Below are 17494 nucleotides of genomic sequence, written 5' to 3'. Positions count from 1 at the left end.
TGTCGCGCAAAGGAATGCGAACTATGTTATCGCGTGTCTGATCTATTTGAAGCAACAAATAGAATTTTAAGTTTGGAAAGGACGTTGTGCGCGTTTTTGATACAAATGTGATCTGATACAAGCGGAGAAAAATGTTTGAATTCAATGTTGCATGACAAGATACTTCAAAAATGAATTTTTTTCTAAATAATATATTTATTGCAAAAATTTTAATATTCTGCTTGTATGACTTTGAAATTTTCGAATTTCGATTTTATGAAATTCATAGTAAAAAAATATCATCCTTTTATTGTTATTATTTCTATAATTCTTTATTCATTAACAATGAATTATTATTGGCGAATAAATTTTTATTTGAATAAAGGTTGTCATAAAATTGGGATATTCTAAACCAAGCATCCAAAGTAGTAGATTATTAGTAGTTTTTTTCTTATTCATATTCATATATATTTTTTTAGATTCATTATAGTATCTTATATATCTTTATTTCCGCTTGCCTTTCGGCTTTGCGGTGGCCTCCGGTTTACATCGAATAAAAATACACTGGATTCTCTATAATAAGTTTGCTACCGATAAATATTATGGGTCACAGATGATCCACGTGGAGCCCAACGTTTCAACATATATTTCCTACTCCACGTGAGCCTAACTCAAAACCATTTTAACCCTTCTAAACGATACAAAGGCACATACTTATTTATAAAACAAGTATATTCTGCTATAATGAATGAAGACCATTTTCTTTGCATTTTCTACATACTATACACATTAATGGCTGTCTTGATTGGGGTTAGGTTGACAGAAGGAGTGGATAAGGTGTTGTCTGCGAGTAGCCTAATCGCGAGATAAGCGTAAGCAACAATGCAGCATTCCTTCAAGCGGCACGACCATATATCGATCTGCAGGTTTTAATATACTCGCTAATATAAGGGGAACATTTTATATCCCTTCATAACCTACGATGTTCTATAATGTACTTCTTTCTCAGTATTCACTTCACATATCTGATCGTTTCTATATGAATTAATATATTGGAATTTTTAAATAGGGTTCTTAAATATATTTCTATAGATAAATATTTCATTTAGAAACATTTTGTAGCTGTATCAGAGTCCTTTCGCACAATAATTTATCAAGTAATAATATCAGTGAATCGGTAAGTCATTTATAGGTTATTGTAGCTTATGGACTTGTGTTTTATGAATTCACATTGTTACAATCTTGTAGTTTTGCAGTTTTACAAATTATAGGTTATAGATTGTAAGTTCCTATTTTAGAATTTTGCAAGTTACAAATTGTAAGTTATAGATTTCTTGCAATTTTACAGTGATAAGTTTAAAATTTCACTAATTATATTAGATATGTCAATTGTGCAAGTAAACTCATATATCAAAGTTAAAGCGAAAAGGTTAATGGTAATAATTAAGTCAGTCTGAAAAGTTTTGTTTCTTTGGCGTTATTTTAATTGAAAGCGATCAATTTCCGTTAAACTTAGTAGTTCGTAATTCAATAACCACGCGATTCATCTTATCTTTGCATCGCGTCAGTGCGGAAATTTTTCTCCAGAATATATTAATTAAATTTCACCATCATCCTTGCATGTGGCGTTGCCTCGGCGTCGAATGATATTTTTGTCAACCGTACATTTACTGATGACAGAAACAGAAACGATACATTATTTTTGGATGAACGTCGATTTTTATCTTGTAGCTTTATATCGGGATTGCGGATTTAATAATTTCTGTTAAGATAATGCGATGAAATAGTTTTATTCGTAAAAGCTAGATATTGTATTTTGTGAAATTAGTTCAATTAGAATTAAATTGCATAGAGGTAACAGAATTGCAATAAATTGAAAGGAAGGAGAATTAAAAAGCCTTGAATAGTTTAACAAAGTAATGGAAAATTCTTGGAAAACTGTTTGAAAGAAAATATTGAAAAGGTTAAAAATTCATATATTATAAATAATATCGCCTTTAGGAATTAAAAATCACTTTACACAACAACAACAGCATCAACAACAAAAGAAAAAAGTATACAAATTAAAAAGCAACGATTATAAATCTTAGTCACTATTTCTTCTAAGAATAAAAATCAACCATGGAAGAATCAAAAAATCAAAAGCCACTTTTCACTGCATAGATCAGTATAAAATTTCGTCGCAATAATGGACAAATCACGAAGAAGGAAGACAACGAAGATAAAGAAGAAAATCTGGAAGAATCGGTTAGTTGATTATCTGCAGAAAAGATTTCCGTAAAGGCTTTAACAATCGTTAACAGAGTTAATTGAAGTACATAATCCTTTAGCCGTTCTCAGGCTGGCAACGTAGAAAAATTAACCGAGTTATTCGAGTAGATGGTCGATGACGAGCATTTTATAAGCGTCTGACCCGAGCCTGCCAGTTATTTACCAAGTGGTATTTGTACTTACATATTTCTTTGCTCTGTTTCGTGAAATTCTGCAACGTCGCCCTCTTCCATCTCGACAGAACACAGGATCACGGTCGTTCAAGTGGCCCCTTTTACTTCCTCAAGCTCGATCAGACGTTGCAATTAATTAAACCGTTGTTTTCTGCTCTCTGAGCAATATCTTTGTACGTTGCAAGTATTTGCTCTGGGAAAAATCAATTGTGTGCCAGGTCATGGAGTTTGAAGGGATTATTTTGTTAAGGAAGTATCATGTTCTTGATTGGTCGTTTATCTTACTTATATGTGACGAGAAACTGTGACAAGGAAGATTCTTTGATCATTTTGTTGCAAGCTCTAGGTGTTTTATTGAATAGTTTAGATTAGAGGGTATTTACCAAGTGAGTTTTAAGTTAGGGGATAAGAAAAGTGAGGTTATATGCAGTATGAAGGCAGGGTAAAAGTATGTCATCTAGGTTACGTATTCAAAAAATGTTAGGTTTATTCAGAATCGGCGGCGAAGTAGTCGATTTTCTTTGTTAGTTTTACAATAGTCCTTAAAAGGCGTTTCCGGGCCTCTCTCGATCGCAGTCATCATGGAGATTTTAGTCGGTTGCGGCCCCAGAAGCGGCCTGGTGTCCGTGCGGGTTTCCTCCACGTTAAAAATAAAAAAAACGTCCTTTAAAGGGAAATTTAAATTTTATATTCAGATTAAAGTATAAACTCGAATTTTAAATTCAAATTTAACGATTCTAATTCAATCAATTCAAATTTAAACACTCAAATATTAATTCAAACTAAGAAATTCCAATTTAAGCATCCAAATTTTAAATATCAATAAAAATTCAAATCCGAAATTGAATGATCAAGTACCTCCAAATTCAATTTTAATACTCATCATTTGATTCTATCTTTTTTATAGATATTCAATCAGGTGAGGATTTTAAAATAAATGAAGCATAGCATTATCAGTATCAATAGTGACACATCAGTTATGATTCGAAGGCCATTTAAAGTGCCCTCCCACGAAGTCCTTAATTGATCAAAAGGAAGTCAACTAAAACGACTTTTATTAACTTGGTGAACCAATTAAAAGTAATAGTAAATAAAGGACAAACGCAACATGCATTCAGGAATTCAAGCGAGACTGGCACATATGTACGTTCTCAGATTTCCGTAGCGCCGCGTAGCCGTTATTTGTTTATCAGTTCGTATTTCCTCGGCAACTTCCGTCTTCCTTCGTACTCTACGCTGAGATCTAGAATTTATTTCACAGTTTCTGCAATTCAACCATTCTCGTTTACGTATAAAGTTTCTGGCGTTTTAAAGTTTATTATCGTTCTGGCGAAGATAAAGCCACGGCCTGGTTAACTGAATTTATTAATTTCTTATGAAAATCGTTTGTATTCATCGCAGTGTATTTTATAAAACTTATCACGATTTTTTTTTGTTATATAGTATATGAATACTTGTCTTGGATATTGAAATACTTTCTTTATTTGTATGTTTTTTAGAAGAGTATCTTTGCCACACAAAAATTGGAAATTGGAATAATTATTTTTTGAGAAAGGAACTTTACTATCCAAGATATGGAACTTGGAATAATTGCTTTTATTATGAAATTTTTTGAAAAGATACTTTGCTATCCTAAATTTGGAATTTGAAACGATTATTGTTGTTAAGGAAAATTGTTCGTTACAAATTTTGAAAATTATAAAATCATAATATAAGATTATAATGTACAAGTAAAACTGTGCTTTTAACAGCTATCATAATTTTTTTATTACCTTATTCTATACTATTACATACTTTATTCTTCTCTCTCCAAATTTCTCTACGAATATTTTTGTTCTGTTTAACTTGGCGAGTGGAATGGCGATGCAACGTGTTTATCTTCCACTTATAGCACAAGCTTTTATCAAGCGAATTTGAGAAATCGCATCGTGATTCATACGCAAAATCTTGAAGTCCCATTTGGTCATACATACCTTTTCAAAAATCCCCTGTAAACTGTTTTCTTAAAATAATAATAAATATCTTCGTACAATGTTTATTTAACCCTTGATTAACATGAGAATGTTCTGAGATAATCTTTTTAAACGTCAATTTCTTATATCTTAAAAGAAATGTATTAATTGCTATTACTTCATACATAAAAAATCTAATATACCAAAAATAACAAAATGAAAGTTATTTTATTAGAAAGCTTGTTTTCTATACTTTAAATTCATATATATACAAATATTTCATAACTATTACTAAATTGTTTACAAAAATAATGCTAAAGCGAAATCATATTATATTGTATGCTATTTATAGTACGAGTGTAATCACGCGTTTGTGTAATGCTAATTCATATCTTTGAGTGTGCAGAGGATAAATAGATGAAGTACTTATTTTCACCACTTTTTCTTTTGTTCCATGTACTTGTGAATATGTGTATTGTCCATTTATAGCAATGACGAAATAATTACTGTATACAATTTGTTGTGGTTATCAAGCTTTTTCTTCTCTATTATAGGTACTATTATTAGAAGTACTTACCCTTAACAGTTCTGTCTTCAATATAACAATCACTTTATCAAACTATTATTATTATCATTAAAAGTTAATAACCTTGAATCCAAAAGTCCTTATAGCCTTATTCCCGAAATGCTTTAATCTACATATTTAAAATGTTCGAAGCATTGAGAAGTATCACTTTAGGATTTCATTTGAACATAACCTTATTAATGAATGGACTGTTAAGGTTAATCGTGATCGTAAATTATTATACATGTTATGAATAAAAATTATTTATTGCGCATATAGTATATTCTAGATTCTGAAGTGAAGATCATTATAATATTTATGGAATTAATTCAAGTCTGCCTACGACTTAACCTTATGGAATTTTTTCGTTTCAACTTCTCCCACATAGGAAACGTGCTACCAATAGTTATGTCTTCTACAAAGATGGTACTGGTGTTTTTATTTGTGGTGTGAGTATGATGCTTATCTGTACTATAAGTAATCAATGACTATGTGATATAAAATGTCTCACCAGTAAACGCGTTAAACTTAACCTATTTTTTTGCTAGTACATATAGGGTTTCACAGCACGCGTGGATAATGTTCAAGCAAAACACTTAAATAATGAGTAAACTAGAATATTAGCACTAGTGTTATCTCAGAAGCAAAATATTGTACATTTAGCCTTAGTAATAATCCAAAGTTAAACAAAAAGAGATTAATTGTTATTATATTTTTTGATATTATCGAACAATTCAGTGCTAAGGAGAGAAAGAGATTTCACTTATAAATTCATGTATAATATGGTGTTTATTAGTTTGTCAGAAAATCGTTGAAAGTTCGAGTCTTAAGGGCGGAAGTAATTTGCGCAATATTCACGCGATCGTGAATCATTCTGGACAGCTTCTGTTTCCTGTGGAGCTGGCCATCGGCACGTAAATTAAACAGAAATTTATGGATATTTAATCAGTGCAAAGGCTGCAAGAAGTGTTTTGTGTGCAACAGCGACTACGTTTGCCATAGATGCGTCGTATATTTTCTTTTTTTTTTTGATGAATAATAAAATAAATCTCGTATTACACATGGATATTTGCAATGTAGGGAATATTTAAATTTTATTGTAAAAGTAAATCTGTGTTAAAATTTGAAACATTTATAAAAATGTAAAATCACACTGTTTGAATTTTTATGTGAAAATTATTTTGAATTAAAATTGTAGAGAATATAATTTTTTTACAGAGGAATTAATTTTGAGGAAAATTTATTTTGTAAAATTTGTAACAGAACAAAACAGGTGTGACTTTTTGAACAAACAATTCAACAGTAGAATATTTGGGATTTTGAAATTATTTGGTTTTTAGAATTTAACGAAAAGAACGATTTATTGGTTTAACTTATTGATTTGTTTTGTCAGGTAATTACAAAGTACATAATGGCACATTTGCGGTACATGTTATTCAATAATGTAGGATACTATTAGGCCGTAACACTATCACAGTTCAGCATTACAAGCGGGACTGTCAACACACGTCGCATTACTATATCTTCCCCACTTCTTACCCTGTACACGGTACACGTATAATCAAAGGCAGGCCTACCTATACATGTTGTCATTTTCTCCTTTTACTATTCTCACGTCAATTATGGAACTTTACTATCTCTCTACCATCCATTGTTAAATGACATATACTAAGAATGTTATGGGTTATTTCTATTTCTAAGAAAACTATATATATATATATGTTAGTTATTTTTATTTTTACAAAAAAGTAAATATATTTAATTCTCACATTACGCTACAAAGTGTCAAACTTCACCAGTGTACTTTTCTAAGCACAGATCACTATAGCTTATCGACCGTTACTTTAAACCTAATAATAATTAATAATAATAAAACCTAACTGATTCTTCAATTGAGAATAATCACCATGACCACCTGAAATTGTTTCTTCTGAAATTATTACTATTTATCAACTCTCGCAAAGCCATTTATCAAAGCAATATTTATACAAGTACATCTACATATTATCTATAAACTATCGCACGAAAGTTTTGGGTACATGTTCTGGTTGAAAGCTATATTAATCTTACACCATTACTATCTTATCCTGCGTACATATCTGTAAAATAGACCTTAAAGTATAATGATTTAATATATTAAGATGTACTGTAAAAAATATTATGTAGTTTCAATCATTTTATTTTTCACTATTTTTAAACAATTTTTAGACAATATGAAAATATGTCGATATACCATTAATTAATATACCATTATTTAACATTTATTATTAGACTGCGGATATTTATGAGAATTAAAATAATCAATAACTTTATTAATTTTACTAATACATAATTATTTAATTATACGAATATAAATAATTGAAAGACTAAAATTTACTTGCAAAGTTTTGCTATACCTACTAAATACTATAACAAGTATTCTACTTTAAGTTAATATACTTTGCATGCATTTTTGCAATTTTCCATAAATGCATAAAAATCCGCATTCTCTTTACTACGATATTTCCAATTAACAATCTTTGACTGTTTAAGTCTCCATTCTTTGTTTCGTTCTAACTAATAGATTATAATTCTAAAATGTGTGATATTTGTAGAGTATCCTGATAAGAATTACATAAGTCAGATTCACAAGCGCGCTGTACAACGTCGCGTCACATAAGAGCGCGCAACAAATAACATGTTATTATATAGTATCCGATGCGCGTAAATGTACAGTCTTCTATGATGTACATATCAACATTCGTTGAATTTTACCATACGGTGCATCATTATGAAGTAAGATTGAATGTACTGTTTGATCAAAATTATTTCTTGTCCAGCGTCATTGCACTCTTGCCGTAGGAGGAAGAATGGATTCACTTTTGTACGAAGAAAGAAAATATACTAAAGAATATAGATGAAAGAGGGTTTATATCATAAAGTTATTGCCATAGCAGAAATTACATTCGGTAAAACTGTAGAAGGACTGACTAGACTTCGATTTCTATGATTTTTAGATATATTCTAACATTTGGAACAACTTTTTTCTAAACATATGAGGGCAGAACTCGCTTAGCTACCGAGATATTCGCGAAGGACTGTCGGTACCACTACAGTGAATTCTGCCTACAGTTGTGCGTCTGTGGCAGTCTACGAGTCAGTATTGTCTGCCAATCACCGGCCGCCATCTTCTGTTTACAAACGAGGATAACACACATTTTTTGCAGACTTGTATATGCACGGTATGCATGGTATCTTTAAGCTCGTTCGACCCCTGTTTATAAACAGAAGACAAGCTAAGCCGACAACCAATTCTGACACATACGCTGCCACAGACGCACAACTATAGGCAGTATTCACTGTAGTGGTACGTTCTCGTACGTAGCGGCGTGAATTAATACATCGAGACCACTTTCTATATATTTCTAACGTTTATCTATTTAACCAAATACGTATTATATATAACATTTACATTACATTACATAGTATTGATCAGTGTGGTAAAGCAACGGAGGAGCAATGCCCTTAACCAGTCAATACTCTTGGCCTCTACTTTAAGTCAGACGGCAACAGATGCTAAATTATTGGACCGTGCACATTCAACAAATTTCGATACGGCAGAGGAAGCTGTGCGTTTATGTACGTGTGTTTACGTTAGAGGTCAGAGATATTGATGGCTGAGAGCCATTTGAAGGTTAATCATGTACTGCGTTTGACTACTATCTTATCTTTCTTCTGTGATTGTCTTATTCTATCTAACTATTCAAGTCTTCCGATTAGTCAGGTTACTTAATTTTAATTTTTTGTCCAATGTAATTTTACTTGAAATTGTTTGAATTTAAATCATAGAATTGTTTATCTAGAATGGCGTATATCTAACATCAATTAGGCCTAGAGGATCAATGTCAACAAATATAAAGTTAAATAACATTAGATTAGATCCAGCTCCTTGTTGTTTGTTGGTAGTTGAAAGAATTTTCTTTGAAATATAGAACCATATTTTTTACTAATTGTAAGTAAGGTAATAGGTATACAACAATAAACTGGTTTGAAGCTAAATACATGAATATAAGAAAACTGAAGTCATGTAACCTGTTTAATAATAATTAGTGTAGAAACTTGTATCGAGTAAGTAATAAGTTTATACTAGTAAAATGATTTTAACTTGTTTGAATTTAGATAATTTTACTAATTACTGTTTGAAAAATAATCTTCATCACTATAATTTGGAGTTTGGGGTTTTTGTAGATACAATTTGGGGGATACAATTTTACTGTTTTACGTCCTTTTTCTTCTAAGTCTTGTCTAGTCTATGTGCTTTTTATTTATAAACGTACATATAACATTATATATTTAGTTAATATAATAGTTAGTGTTCTTAGTAGTTAATAACAATCGAGCAATTGCATTTATTAAAATTGATAATTACTTAATATAAAAATATACAAATATGTTATAGCAAAGTTTACGAAACAGATACAAATGCGAACAATACCGTACCGCCATCTTGCGTTGTTTTTTCACAATTCTGCACAAATCTCGTGTTTGCTACGTATTTCGTTTTCAATTTTACCTGACATGTTTATAGTAGAAATAGGGTATGTGTACCCAAAGTTTCGAATGTTAGTATAAATGAAAATTCATGGTATCGCATTCTCACGATTGTTTCATCTATCACGGCAGTTGATCGCGTCAACTTGAATCGCGAAAAGCATGGAGCAGCCGTGGAAGCATTGACGGGATCCAGGATCATCTGAAAGTGAGGTTGGTTCCCGTGGAAACTCGGGATATGCGGCTGGTTGCCGATGCTCCTTAGGTTCGTTGATCTCCCGACGAAATCATGCTGTCGGCATGCGGCAGACTGGCGCACTTCAAGAAGAGATTAAAGGCTCGCGAGCTGGAGCTTCGATATACAAACCGCGTATTCGGTGGATAAGATGAGCAAGAGCGTCGAGCTACTCGCTGGGTCGGAGGACAGTGAACAGATACAAGTGGGTGAGTGCGCTAATCCTCCTAACCTTTTGTCCTCTACCTTTGTTATTGACTATTGCTGTCAATTATGGTACGGGAGTTATGCTAGATATTGTATATTGACCTAGGTCAGTTCCTCCAATTATCTAGATAAATACCGAATACAAAAGAATTGATAGTGAATACCATGCTGTTTGTACATTGCTTGAACATTGAGAAACATTTGTGGAGTTCTAAAGAGTTTGATTAAGTGACGACTTTGTTATAAATGATGATATAGTAATGGTTGGAAGTATTGGTGATTTTGTGTGTTGTCTTTAGTTTGGTTTTTTTTTTATTTGGTGCTTGGGCATGATTTTATTTGGAAGTTGCATTGAAGATTTTTTTGTAATTCTGTATTTCTCTTTAAGTTTCTTTCTTTACTCCGTATATATATTGTGTCACATTTTCACGTTGGCGACTTTGTAAGTCAACTTCATCCACCTAAAGCTTTCCGGTCTTGTGCTTTTGACATATGATGTCCTCTGGATACCTAGGATATCTGGACTTCTGGGATATCTTTTAAAAGAGTTTAAAGGAACTTTGTCTTTGAAAATATCTTAAAGTTCCTTTGTCGTATTTTCATATGGAAAATGCACTATTTTTCTTTGTGTTTTGATATCGTATCTTCTCTATGGTGTTGCTCGTTGTTAGTATTGTTGGTGTCCTTGTACTTCTTTTAATGTTTTTTCTATTCTTCCATTATACTTTTATTATTATAATTTTTTATGTATATTTTTACATTACTTGTTTTATTACCCTTTTCTTAGACTATTTATTGTTTTCTTTATTATTAAATGTACTCTTTAAAAGGTTAGGTTTTCTTGTTTTTACAATTCCTTCTAGAAACCTTTCGGTAAGGAGATTGTTTTTTCGAATGCGGTAATTTTTCCAAATTTCAATGGAATCACGGTAGAGAGTAGTCTAGAAAGATATTGGTTACAGGAATCTTATAGGTCGATAGATTATTTCCAATCAGTAATCCGGTATGGACCACTATTCGTGCAAGTATATGTATATATACAACTCTAATACACTCTCAGCGGAACAAAGTCCGCAGGAACATTCACAGTAGTTCCGTAGTCATTAGGAACCATTTTGGAGAAAATGATAACTAATTGACTGCACGATAGATGTTATCGACTGTAGGCTCGTAATGCTTTTTATCACATAATATACAAAATTAAAACTAATCAAAATAATATACAAATTAAAACTAAATATTTCAATATTAAATAACTTAACCTATCTTGCTATGTCACCTATATAGACTATGATTCAAAGGGTCATTTTTGTTATGAATTTTTCAATTCTAATTCTTTACAAAAATTATATAAATCGAAAATATTCGACATATAAAATACGATATTCATCGCTAAATACTTCATAATTTACATAATATCGTATCTCTCTTATGAATTATCTGTTTTATAAATTGACGAAATCGCATTAAAACTGACTCTCCTATAATTAATCATTCACGGGTTAATAAAATCTGGTCATTGTGTCGTATCCAGTTATTTCAATCACTCTACAAATACTTCGTTAAGTTCGATTTTTTCCCCATTTGATTCACTTAAACGCTATGAGATAAAATCTGGATTCATGTGATCACAGTCAACAAGGCTCAACGAGGCTGCATTGTCGGTGATGACTGTTAAATGTACTTTTATGCGATTACGTAAACCGTTAAATTTTGCTCCATTGCGATTGTCATTGTGTCATCGAATTAAACCACTGTTTTACATGCTCTTTTTACATATTAAATTTGATTGAGATCATAGTTAAGTGTACAGTTAAGATATTATATGTAAATCACATGTAATAATTTCTGTATCTATGATCTATACATAAATCTATATTAAATTTAACTAAAAGTGAAAATTTATTAGAAATTTTATTATGGGTATGAATTGGAATCACAGTTGGTCAACTTAATCGTCTGTTATACTACTTGCCTGAGTTAGAGCTAGAAGCATAGTTGGTGGAAGAAATGCAGCCTCTTAAAACTCTCCAGTAGTGGCGCTGTTTGATGCACCTAAAATTGCATGTGTCATTTTATGTACTTCAATTGTGTATTCAATTATGTGCTGATTCAAAATTAAGGATATAGTAAGATTCTGACATATATATCATGCATAGAGTAATTCGTGAAAAAACAGAAATTACAAGCTTGTCTTTTTTCATTGTTTCTTTTCTTGTAACTATATTCGGTTTGAAAATTAGAATTACATATTTTCCATTATCCGCAATCAATTAGATTAGAGCAATATCCTGTAATAGTACCATTCCCTATCAAATCCGTTTTCTCTCGTGGATCGATGTGTTATTTTCGTTTCCGACGAATCTGGCCGAAATCTAATAACATTGAACACACTGAATTACATTTCTCCTCCCTCTGAATACTTTCTTTCTTATGAAATCATCTTGTACGATTCAACAGAAAAATAATATTAGACGACAATCTAAAATGAACAATTATTAACCAAATTTTTAAAAAGAATCATAAAATATCACAATGTACATCTTATAATTACAAATATAATTTAAAAATGAAATATTTTAATCTAGTAATTATATTATTATAGAAACTTTTAGTTAACAGAGTAAGAGATAACTGGCTGCTTTTTTTACAGATAAACAATTTTTCCATGCAACGTCACTTCCTCTTTCATCATTGGATCATAAAATATCGCTTAGGTATTCATAATATTACCTCCATTTAGTTCCCATAAAAATAAATATAATGTATTTTTCTTGTATTTTTTGTCGTCCTCAAACCCATCTCCCTACAAAGAGACTGTACATCAATAACCTTTTAAGCGAGGTATCGAGTGTTTCTAATTCCCTATATTATATCCAATTTACTCACTCTACCAAGCTTTGTGGCGTTTCTGCAGCTTGGTTAAATGTCGTTTTTCTTCCCGTTGTATTTTTAGAATGATTTGCATGTATGATGAAGTACGATATATAGATGCATAGAGGAGATAATAATATGTATGTATTTGTAACATAAAAGTTTTATATGATGGATTTTCAAATACTGTGCTATAGGAAATGCCTACAAAAAAATATAAGATAATTCTAACCTCTAAGATGTTCCTATGAACGACTTTAAAGGTTGTTGTATCTACTAGCGCCATTGTATGTATTGCCATATTTTAGTCAATTTAATCCATGATTACACTATATATATTACATATAATGCTATAGAAAATCTTATAAAAGACATATATTAGAAAATCCTAATTTTCAAGATAATCCTATAAAGAATTCTTAACGTCGCTACTCTGACTAGTACGATCACTCTATAACTTAATGTGGCACAACATTATCCGTATTGTCGCATAGACTGTGCTTTCTTCGTGGTTGTACCATTAATTATATCATATGTTGTATAACAGTGCGTCTAACGTAAGCCATTGGTTATTAACATCTTTGTTTGAAAATATGTTAAGCCATATTGATGCAATCCAAATAATCTTGTAAAAGTTTCAGACAGATCTCCCATTTGACCAGCAATTGCGTATATTTAATAAGCTGGTTGCATGCGCACGCAGGTTATACAGATGTAATAGGTACACCGTGTTATTAAGGTGAAATGGTATTTCCAAATAAACACTTGGACATTATATTTTACCTGTTGATTAAAATCAGTTTTTTATTTTTATTATTCTAATTATTAATATTTTATTTTTTTTCTTTTAGGTTATCTATATTAAATAAATCACATTTGTAGCAGTTTATCAGTATTATTTTGTTATTTATATTGTATAGTATTTTACATAATTTAAAAATCTCACTGTTAAGTAGATTGACACGTTTAATTGTTGATAATATACGTTACTATATACGAATTAATTCTTGTATAGTTTCATAAAAAAATCTGTTATCACAAATCTAGCATATTTAACTTGCATTTGACCAAAATTCTTCTGAGAGTAAATAATGTTCAAGAGTAGCTAGAGAAACCAAATAGCTATCAGGTGTCATGGGATTAATTGCTTGAAAGACGCGTGTGAGTCTTCGGTTATGTACACAGTACATATGGCAAGGAACCCGACATTGTGTTGCCCCCAAGAATAGGAACATTGTTCCTGGAAGATTTGACTATCGTTTGGGGAAGGGGTGAGTGGGTGCCTTCTAGTAAGAGGTCTCTGAGACATGGCATGGCACTTAACCCCAGAACCTTTGAATTCAATGCATGCCTGAATAATTTGGTATCCTCTTGCCATAAGAGACTTTTACTTAGATACATGTACCTAACTTTTTTATCATTCCTAACCTTATATTATATTGATATCTTATTACTTATATTTTATTGTATTTCATTATTCAATGTATAAATTTTATTATTGATATGTACATAATAATAGCTATCTACATTTTGTTTATTATATTTATGTGAATGAATGTTTTGCAGATGGAATGCATTGAAAATGTAAGACAAACATAATTGTAACATAATATTAAATTCTTATGGGAGAGGAGTAAATTAAAAGTTGTATTTGCATAATAATTCCTTAGATATATGCTTATGCATATGTACATATTATGTATATCTATATCTGTTTCATATTGGTTGATGAGTTCTAGATACGTGAGTGATAGCTTTGTCAGATGTTCTAGTTTTATCTGGACTTTTTCTCGTTCTCGAACGAGTTCATGGTTTATTCAAAATCGATATAGTATCTTGATTTCTAGAACTGCTAAAGATTTAGACGGTTTCATAGTTTGTTCACTAATAATGTAAGTACATATAAAACGTAATTCTGCCGCAGAATATTGCAACGTAACTACCCTCTCGTTGTTAGTGATTAAACGCCTTTGTGAACGTGATTGTAACGACCTCATTGGAGGAATTAAAGGCTCAGGTGGCTTTCTCATGCTCTTGGACATCGATCGCGTTACTAACGATATTGTATACGGGATGGATACGCGGAGCTTTCCGTTCTTTCAGTCGAACGTTTACAAGCTTTACAGCAATTTTTTGCAGATAAAGTCTGCTCTTATTATCTTCTCTTTTGGCTCATTTATTAATATGGATCGTACTTGTATAAAATCATACTCCAAGCTAGATTATTGTCTCTTATATGTATACGAATATTCATAATTATTGTATATCATTATGTTACTATTATTTATAAAATTATCAATTTTAATGTTTGCACAGTTATAGGAAATTTGAAATTAAAAAAAATGTACATGAAATAATTTCCAAATTATTTTTATTTTATAGTAATTAAATAATTCTCAATTTAATAAATTTTTAAAATATCGTGCCTACTAATAATACGTATTTAAACGTTTCGAGCGAAACAACTTTTCGCTTACTGTTAGATTCCATTGCTTTAATTGCGTTCATGAAAATACTAAATACATAATTTTAACAATTATCCACAGCGTACTTATAACGCTACTGACAGCTTTGATATTTCTGGCCACCAATTTTCCCTGTGACACCACTATTGCATGCACTCCAGAGGGACAGAGACTTCTGTGGCGCCATCACAAATGCTAATGTGTAATCGCCATGGCAGTCAACCGATTAAAATTGAGCTTTAATGCGTATGAACATAACCTACTTCTATTGAATATGAGTTACGATGCTACAATCTACATGATCCTCGATACTATTACGTTATTTTATTATTTTATTGCTAATTACTAATTATGAATTACTAATAATGTATAAGACATTATTATGTGCTTATGTATTTCGTGGAACAATTATATTATGATATGTATTATGTATTATGTATGCGAAATGTATTATGATGAGATTGTTTTTTGTGAAACATGGCTGTATTGAAAATACGTTCGATATTATATTCTGTTAAGGAATTACGTATCACATAGAAGAATAATTTTCCAGATAGCAGACTTGTGAAAGAGAGATCCCGACTAAACTTGAACGGGAGCCGTCAGCTCTCGAAAAGCGCCACGGAGCTCCGGAACAACGACAGCAGTTCGCCGTCACGACGCGGTGAACAAGCCGATTCTGGTGTCGTCCATCATCATCGGCATCATCGGCACGCCACCTCGGTGGCGCAACGTACACACATCTTTTTCGCAACCTTGAAGAGCCGGTGGGGTCGAAATAGAAGCAAAGAACGGAAAAAGTCGAAAGATGCCGGTACCACGTTATCTCACGGTGTTGAATCCGATTACGCTGCAGATTACTCTTCGGAGCATAGTAAAAGTTCGTCGGCTACGCAGAGTCCAGCCAGACACTGTCTCACTCATCCAGGTATATAAATATTTTTATTTATTTATTATATATTATATTATAATTAATATTTATATTATATAAATAAATAAATACATATATTGTCTTCTTTGGTTTTCAATCATTTCTAGACTTGTTAACTTATTATTAGAGGACCAATTAACTCATCATCATGTCATCATTGATTGGTATTACATTACTGTATCCAATTTCTTGTATGTAACAATTTTTTGATTTAGAAATCCTTTATTTTCTTATGCGCTGCTTCATTTCTAATACAGATAAATTATAACAATTTCCCTTTGCAGGAACTTATAATCATAGCAGTATGCATCTTGCTAAAGAACTACATACGCATATAAAATACAAGAAAATACTAAATATGAAAATATAATACGATTTATGTTACTTTATGTTTTATGGTCGGTTTTCCAATAGTCTTGAAAGAATTCTGGCAATTTCAAGTAGATAAGCAGACAAGTCAATAAGCAATTAAATAAGCAAAATAGACAAAGAAACCAATAGGAAGATAGATAAACTGATAATATATGTAAATAGTAAGCTTAAATTTTAAGCACACAAGTCAAAGGTGTAAACGAACAAGATGAAAATGTAAATAAGAACATTCAGCACAATACATTCAGTACAATACATACACGTTCACGTACAATACATAACAATATAGTACATGGAAAAAATTAAGTTTCAATTAGCTGAAGTATGATCGAACAAAGAACGATGAAACTGTCACGGTGGATTGCTTTCATAAAAAAGATCATCCTCGAGTAGAGTAATAACGAGGCTCAATGGATGTTAACTTTGAAATTTGTTTCGCAGCAGGGGAAACTTTTTCTCTCTGTTCTTGATCAAGTTATGAAAAAGAGAAAAACTTTGCAAATGTTGAAAGCCAGGTCGCGCACGTTTGATGCAGGGGATCGATACGAGCAGGTCGTTTATGTTTCATTATATTGATTGATCTGCGAAACGTGTGCTAGGGGTTTCTATCGTTTGTGCATCATTATTAGACTGGTGTTAAACTGAAAAGCTTTCCTGTGTACTCCACAAGCTAATAAACTATTTACATACATATCTGATTGAACAGTGTTCTAAGTTGAACAGAGTTCCTTCAAAAATATTTACTTGAAAACACTTTCTGATTTAATTATTATATCATCTTGTTATTTAAGAAGTTATTGTGATTACAGTTTTAAGAAAACACTGAGTGCTAGATTAAAGTTAATTATTTGCTAAAGGACTTTGTTCATTCAACAATATTTATTCACAATATTCATTAAATGTATTTTCTGGAATCATGTTTACATTAAAGGAATGCTAA

General features: G+C 31.3%; 1 protein-coding gene across 2 annotated transcripts in view; it reads left to right on the top strand.

The window, feature by feature from the left end:
• LOC117236211 (multiple C2 and transmembrane domain-containing protein) overlaps nt 1–17494 on the top strand; it is a 37676-nt gene that overhangs the window by 1771 nt on the left and 18411 nt on the right. For both annotated transcript variants that reach the window (XM_033498954.1, XM_033498955.1), the window contains exons 2-3: nt 9603–9914; nt 15805–16179. In XM_033498954.1, the coding sequence (XP_033354845.1) occupies nt 9857–9914; nt 15805–16179 (433 nt within the window). In that variant the 5' untranslated portion in view covers nt 9603–9856. The remainder of the gene's footprint in view (nt 1–9602; nt 9915–15804; nt 16180–17494) is intronic.

Source organism: Bombus vosnesenskii, unplaced genomic scaffold, assembly GCF_011952255.1.
Source record: "Bombus vosnesenskii isolate JDL3184/JDL3185 unplaced genomic scaffold, Bvos_JDL3184-5_v1.1 scf7180000013340, whole genome shotgun sequence".
Classification (NCBI taxonomy): domain Eukaryota; kingdom Metazoa; phylum Arthropoda; class Insecta; order Hymenoptera; family Apidae; genus Bombus; species Bombus vosnesenskii.
This window is presented reverse-complemented; position numbering and strand designations above follow the sequence as displayed.